Raw genomic sequence first — 8,052 nt, 5'->3', positions numbered from 1 at the left:
TTGTTTCAGAAGAAAAAGCTTTATTTAGTTGGGCTACAGATGAGCTGTGGACCAATCAGAATCATTATGTCACTAACAATCATTCTTTATATACATTAAGATCAGATTCACTTCAGCCAGATAAGTTTGTCTCCAACATCTGAGTTATAACCTGGTGCGTACTTCCTCCCAGGAAGCTGAAAAACACACAAACACCACATTTAGACGCCTTCAAAATAAAAGAACCTGCAGGTGTTAGCGTGCTGCCTGCAGAGGGGGATTGTGGGAGGGGCTAATATGTGAGAACACGTACCGCTCTGAACTGGAAATACTTCTCATCAAACTCATGAGCTCCCACCGTGATCTCAGGAAGGAACCGAGGGATGACGGTCAGAGACGCCACATGACGTTTGTCCTCCACACTGACACAGATACAGACAGTTACAGACACATAGATACAGACACACAGATACAGACAGTTACAGACACATAGATACAGACACACAGATACAGACAGTTACAGACACATAGATACAGACACACAGATACAGACAGATACTCACAGCATCCTCATGTGATGGTAACTGACGTCGTCCTGCTCCGTCCACGGCCCTTTGTCAAACTTCAGGTACTCTATGTCCTCTGCAACCTAACACACACACACGCACACACACACACACACACACAGTCAGTATGTATGTACAGACACAGGCAGGAGGCGTGGCCAACAGTTACTCCTCCTACCCTCTCCACGTCCTGAGCCTGAGTCACGTCATAGGCCAGGAGTTCTGACGTCTCACTGAGGGAGGAGACAAAAAAAATCTCACTGATATGTAAATACTAAAAGTGGGACTAGGATCAATAACTACATTACTACATACCTGATCATATATGGATTCAGCAGAAAAAAAATGGTTTTAGGGTTTGGAACCATCCTTTTAATATCCAAGTAAAATTTTAAAGACTGATCAATCACTACTGAATCGAAATCCAATTGTGATTAATCGATTCATCATTATTAATCGAAATCTAAGAAATTGAGGAAATTGGCCATGATACCTAGCTCTGGTCAGAGGGGGCGTGGCCAATGCTCAGCACTTTGACTCACCTGATCTGAGGAAGGAAGGACTTCTTATAGCTCTCCTCAATGCTCTTCAGGTACGCCAGGGGCACGGCCTGCAGGCATGACTGAGGACAAAACACACAGATATGAGCACACTGTGTTAGTGTGTGTGTGTGTGTGTGTGTGTGTGTGTGTGTGTTACCAGCGTGCTCTGCTTCAGCTTCTTGTGCACCTCCTCTGCTGGCTGGTCCACGTAGATGACCAGGTGAGGAGGAAGAAACTCACAGATACTGATTCCTTTGATTTCATTGTAGTGCTGCACACCTGGACATGAAAGAACCCACACAGCATGATGCTGCCACCACTGTGCTTCACTGTGTGTGTGTGTATACATGTGTGTGAGACTCACACTCCTTCCTAATGTAGCCTTCTTTAGACATGGCCTCCATGAAGACCATGTCACTGAATGGAGAACGTTCCAGGATCACTCCCTGACCTTAAAGAGACACAACACCTTATTTTATACCATCTTATCCTCTGAACCCTGGCAGTCAGGACCCCATTTAGGGTCACGAGACACTAGGAGGGGTCGCCAGATGCCTTCAAGTAACTAAGAAAAATTTTTTCTTAACAATTTGAGTCCATTTGTGTTTATTTTTTCCCTTTTTGTACAACTTCACCAAACTCACTATATTTTAACATATTTTCATCACTTTTTCTCACCATATTTTTGCTCCCTGTAAAATATTTTTGCTACATTTCTCCAATTTTTTCCATTTCTACATCACATTTGAATGACTTTTCTTCACATTTTTCCACTTTCCAGACATGTTCAGCACTTATAAACCCTTTGACCACTTTTACACCTAATGTCACACATGTTGACCATTATTGTCACTTTTAACCTCTTTTCACCAGATTTCTAGGTTGTTTAGTCGACTAATTGGTCAATGTCGTCGCGGTCGACCAGACTTATTTAATATGCAGAAACTTCAGCATTAAAAATTGTTCATTTGCAAAACAGTAAAATGAATTACAATGGGTGACATTTGTGTGATTTTAATAATGTCGTCTACTGATATGTTTTGTAAGTTAACAGGCTTTTTTTCTGTTCACTCTCACTGCTGTCATTTAAGTGTATGACACAACGCTACATGTGATCAGTCCACATTCATAGCAGACGTCAACATCAACCTGACTCTAACACACACTCATCCTGCTGTGCAAAGACGATCCAGTTTCAATGAAATGAAGGATTACATTTAACACCAAAGCACATATGACTCTCCAGGGTCACTGGTGTGTGAACCTAAACCAGGGCAGATACCACAGACTCCTTCCGGCTGAGAAGCCACTCCTCTACGTCCCTACCATCCACGCCCACAGAGCTCATCTTCTCCAAAACGCCTTAATGCTCATTTCTGATTTTTTTGTTCATCTGTTCACATGACCATTTAAAATATGACCTGTATCAGACTCCAGTGTGAATGGTTTATGGTTCCAATCTGACCCACGTACACATTGTGGCGTTTTGTGCAGCAGAGCCTGAGAATGAATGATCAGATGGAGGACGTGGAGAAATAAAAAGAGAAACAAATATTTTGTTTTGGTTTTTACTGATTAAACACAGACCATTTATGATATGAACCTTATTCAAGCTTTGACCTGAACTCAAAGTGAAACCTACAGCTCTGACAGACATTAGGTATTTATATCAGAGCCTGACCTGAAACTACTATTAAAACCTATATTTTCCTCATACAAATGACATATTTATGTTTGTTTTATTGGTAAACCTGCTTTTATTAACACTTAACAGACAACTGTTAATGTCATCATCAGATCAGTGCACGAGGAAACAAGTGCACGTCAAACACACACACGTCTGCAGCGTGCGCTAGAGATGGATCTATTTACATAATCTATGTATCAAATATTAGGATAATCCATGTTCTTGTGAAGAAAAAGTTTTGATTCTGTCTCTGCTCCAATCAGAGGACAGTTCACTGACAGCTGCAGCACAGCACCTTTTTTTTGTCGACTAATCGCTACGTGTGCCATAGTCTTGGTCGACCAATCATTTCCTTGGTTGACTACAGCCCTACATATTTCATGATTATTTTTTTGCCGATTTAACCACATTCACCATTTATCATGTCCATTATTTACCAGTTTAAACTCATTGTTCCAATATTGACACTTTGAACCATTTTTATCACCTTTTCTGTCTGTTTTTATCCACTTTAATTTACACCTTTTAACCAATTTCTGTGGTTTTTAAAATCCCATTTCACCTCCTTTTCCACCATTTTATTAGTGATTAAAACCATGATTTCCATCTTTAAGATGACTATAATAATAATAATAAACGTTCCTGGATAACAGTGGATATTATTCAGATGAATAAATAAATGTGGTTATCACAGATTCATAGAACAATGGATCATCATTTTACTGACTTTATGGATGGACCCCAAGAATCTCTCCTTTATTCCCCCTTATAGATGGTCCTGTCTCCACATGTTCATGTGTGTGTAAAGGTGTCCAACCTGTGGACAGCAGGTGTTCCACAGCGTCTGCGTACTGCAGCAGCCTCATGTTGTACATCCACAGCTGAAGTCTGTAACTGTTTCCGTCGGCTGCTTTAGGCTCAGTGTAGAATCGCTCCAGGCTGCACATGCCGTTAAAGTCCGAGGACAGCGGCGTCTGCTGGCTCCTCCTGTCCAGGTAGAAACAGTCGGCCTCAGGTAGGTACAGCATCCCTGAGGAGAGGAGGAGTCAGCTCAGAGTCACTGTGTGGGTGTCACTTCCTGTCACCTCACCTAGTTTCTCAGCCAGTCGCTGAGCCAGCGCTCCTTTCCCTGACGCCAGGTTCCCGTCCACGGTGATGATGCGGCTGTGCTGCGTGAAGCGCGGCGTGGTGCGCTCGCCCAGCATGTACGCCCACCAGCCGTAACGCAGAGAGCACGCCGAGCTGCGGTGGAAGCCAGCCTGAAGACACACACACACACACACATTCATAATAATAATTATTATTATTACTAACAGTGTCTGTGAGCAGCTAGGATCAACACAAAGTTTACACCTAATAATTTAACTTTTATTAAACATTATCTGGAGCATTAACTAAATATATTAGTAAATCTTTCACATGACAAACAATTTGGTAAAAAAACACATGAAGGGGAAAAAATATTGGTTGTAAACTTACTTTAATCTTTATCACTCTACTATTTCCTAATCTACATTATTTCCTCATCTTAGCAGAAATACAATTTTACATCAAACGAAAAATGAATTTATGGTTTTGTTTTAGTTCATTATTAGCACCAATGTCATATTTAGCACAAAAAACATCACTTTGATCAAATCTGAAACATAATCACATGCATTTAATATTGTGAGAGAACTATTGTCCTTTTATAGTGACAGTCAAACATGTTTCATGTTAATAACGTTTTTATGAAATGGTATGAAAAACAGAGCTTCTAAATTTTTTAATGAATTCATATAATTTATTCTGAAAATCAGACATTGTAATAACTTGTTTGTGTGTCAGTGACCACAGGGGGCGACCTTTCACCGTGTCAGCTGTCAATAACAGCACAGAAGAAAAATAATTAAAGGTTATTTTGTTATTTTAAATCGTTTTTGAGACAAAAACTCGATCATGAAATTTAACAGACATAATTAAAAGCTGCCTTTCTCTGAATCTGACAGTTAACATCGGTCTGTAGCGTCAGTGTCTGTCGGTAAAAGCTAGCGCTAACAGTTAGCTCGGCCTGTTTGGATCGACACGGACCGACCATGAGTAAGACCTGGACCAGGACTCACCTTCGGCACCGCGGTGCCCGCTCCCAAAGCCGCTCCGGGCCGTAGAAAGACCCGAAACCACCGGAGCGCCATGACCGATTGTCCTCCACACGGCCAACCGGAAATACGTCACTGCAGACTGGCAGACTGACATCCGCTCACAGCGACACCACCTGGACACGGGCAGAGCCATATATACAGAGAGTAACGACAACTCCGTTCACTCCAATGGTTCGTTTTTTTTACAGCAATGGCGGCTCATGGAGCTTCAATAGTTCCAGGAAGTGATCAGAATCAGAATCAGAATCAGAATCAGAATCAGAATCAGAATCAGAATCAGAATCAACTTTATTGGCCAGGGGTGAATGAATACACACGAGGAATTTCTTCTGGTGACCTGTGCTCTCTCAGGTAGTATAACATTAAATAATAACAATCAACTACAATAAAGAAAATAAAGAAAAATAAATGAAAAAAGAAGTATAAACATAAATATAAGAGTAGTTAGACTAATATGTGCAAACTAAATAAAAATAACAAGATAATAATAATAGTAATAATAATAATAATAATAATAATAATAATAATGAAATAAAATAAGAATACAATAATAACAATAATAAGATAATAGTGCAGTTTACTATTGTAACCAATGGAGCTAGAGTTGATTAGACGGTTTGTGATGCACTTTTGAACAGTAAGACGTTATTATCATTATTATTATCAGCGTATCTAAACCCATTAATGTGTGCATTAAGGCATGTTAGTAGATTATCCACCGCTAAAATAGTACATTTATATTTTCATTTTTTGTATTTTCATTTTTATTACTATTATTATTAAATTATTTTCATTGTGAGATGTTGTTTTCATGTTCAAAAAAAGAGAAAAAAAAATTTAAATTCTTATTAGAAAATTAAGGGATCATAAGCAGATACACAGCGTTTACTTCACACAGTGTTATCTACACACATAGGATACATATCTTCTTTTTTATCAAACAATAAGCTTTTCAATTGTGTTGTTTTTGGAAAAAGTGCAAATGAAGTGTTTGACTATGATCGCCTCACAGATTTTTTTATTTTTATAATCCTGATTAATTTTTTTTAGATCTCTCCCGCTGACTGTGGCTAATCATTTCTTTGTCCTCTCTGGTTCGATTGGGTGGCCATACATTTTCACTCCTTTTTCAGAACAATTGGAGCATCCCCATACAGCACAGCAAACTGTACGACAAGTTATTAATGTTTCTGACTTTGTTAGACATTTATTTAATTAATTTATCTTGGTACATATCCTTTTTTTTTTTTTTTTTTTTTTTTTTTAAAGAAAATTCAAAGCAATACATCCTGTATACAAAACATATTAACAAATTTTTCATTTATTTTTTGCCAAATTAATGTTGGCTTTAACTATGTCAAAAAAGCAGGTAAGCTGTTTACACTAATTATTAATACGTAATTTACGTTAGGAAAAAATAAATAAATATATATATATATATATATATATATATATATATATATATATATATATATATATATATATATATATATAAAACATATTGTACATACACATACATATGACTGTGTACTGTATATATATTGTCAATCAATGCAGTTATTGATGAGAAATTACCAAAAATCCCAGTTATGTCACTAGGAATCAATGGATTTGATGGCCCACCAATAACTTCCGGGAACAAATTCAGTCTTACATGAATCACGTGACGGTCAAATATTTTTTACTTCCGTTGTCGCTGCCCTCTCTATATACGGCTCTGGACACGGGCATACATGTACGTAGCGTACCGAATGTTTACGGTTTAATCGACGTATCTTGGTGCAGTTTTTGTCCAGGACAGGATTTGGAGGAATAACAGATGTTCCACCATTCTCCAGGAGAAGAAGATAAAGGTGTTTGAGGAACTGACGACTTTAGCCGATGGTTGAAGCGGCAAGAAAGGAAGGAAAGAGCAGGTTTCAGGGGGACTTTATGTCTACATAGACGGTAAAATAGTCACCTTTAAAGAAAAGTGAGGCTGTTCTGGCCAATAGCTTCTCCTGAATGTGTGTAGGTATTGTGTATTAGTTGTTGAGATTCTTATGTGGAAATCATCTCCAATGGGACAGGATTAGATGAACATACGTCATTTATTATTAAAATATTACAGTGCAGGCAGGTTAGTTTATTGTTCTTAACTTCATCATTTTCAAGGTTGGGGATGTCGCTTTCTATTGTGTCTATAAATGTAAGGAGGATTCCAGAGCAGCTCAGAAGAAAGAGCTTTTTTCTTTTTTGTCAAAATAAAGATGCAGTCAATGGGATTGAGATGTTTGGTTTTCTTTTGGTACTAATCGGTCAGCAGGGGTCACAATACGCATGGGTAAATTCAGAGGACAGATCATCAAACACATCTGATACACAGAGCAGGAAGATCATTTTAGTAATGGAGTATAACCACACATAAATTACATTAATCAATGTCTATGCATCCAATAATCAACGAGTTAAACTCTAATATTTATAAAATCGTGGAACAAAAGATACGGTCAACTCTCTCAGATATAAAAATGATTTGAGGAGGAGATGTTAATACTGTAATGGAGGAGAATATGAACAGATGGCCCCCAAAATCAAGAACAATGAATGAACTGTATTATATTGCTGAAAGGTTGAATTTGATGGATATTTGACGGACAAAACACCCAAACAAAAGAATATACCTGGAGCAATAAAGACAAATCCATGAATTCCAGATTAGACTTCTGGCTAATATCAGCAGATATTAAGGATAAAGTAGAAATAGATGCTGCAATTTTGACAGACCATAAAGTTATTACTAAAAATCAACCTTGAGAAGCACAGAGCCAAAAGATAGCTCAAGAGACTAAAGCATACAGTAAAAACTGGGAATTGCTGAAATATAATGTTGGACTCGTGGAAAGGTCATTCACACAACGTAAATCTAAAGAAAAAGAAAAAAGAGTCAGATATTGGATAAACTAATAACCCTCTCAGGGAAAACCTCTGACATCAGGAGAAACAATAGAATGAACAGAAATACAGAATCAGATTGATCGATTATATGAAGAGAGCCAGAGGAGCTTTATCAGATCAAGAGTGAAGTGGTTAGAACAGGAGACAAATGCTCCAAATCCTTTATTAGCTTAAAAAAAGAACTATGGAGGCTCCTCTTT

General features: G+C 38.1%; 1 protein-coding gene across 1 annotated transcript; it reads right to left on the bottom strand.

Annotated features, from left to right (window-relative positions):
• Nucleotides 1–5,017, bottom strand: ndufa10 (NADH:ubiquinone oxidoreductase subunit A10). Its single transcript, XM_028436113.1, has 10 exons — nucleotides 4,877–5,017; nucleotides 3,865–4,033; nucleotides 3,592–3,804; nucleotides 1,452–1,538; nucleotides 1,245–1,366; nucleotides 1,088–1,167; nucleotides 724–778; nucleotides 543–628; nucleotides 293–401; nucleotides 1–176 (listed from the first exon to the last, which is right to left on the bottom strand). The coding sequence occupies exons 1-10, from the start codon at nucleotides 4,946–4,948 to the stop codon at nucleotides 108–110; spliced, it is 1,062 nt and encodes a 353-aa protein (XP_028291914.1). The 5' UTR covers nucleotides 4,949–5,017; the 3' UTR covers nucleotides 1–107.
• Nucleotides 5,018–8,052: the final 3,035 nt, after the last annotated feature.

This window comes from Gouania willdenowi, chromosome 21, assembly GCF_900634775.1.
Source record: "Gouania willdenowi chromosome 21, fGouWil2.1, whole genome shotgun sequence".
NCBI lineage: Eukaryota > Metazoa > Chordata > Actinopteri > Blenniiformes > Gobiesocidae > Gouania > Gouania willdenowi.
This window is presented reverse-complemented; position numbering and strand designations above follow the sequence as displayed.

Coding starts and splice junctions, on each gene's coding strand:
- ndufa10 (XM_028436113.1), bottom strand. CDS start 4,948: ATGGCGCTCCGGTGGTTTCGGGTCTTTCTACGGCCCGGAGCGGCTTTG. Junction 1,539..3,591: donor GGAACACCTGCTGTCCACAG/GTTGGACACCTT, acceptor TGTCTCTTTAAG/GTCAGGGAGTGATCCTGGAA. Junction 177..292: donor AGTATTTCCAGTTCAGAGCG/GTACGTGTTCTC, acceptor TGTGTTTTTCAG/CTTCCTGGGAGGAAGTACGC.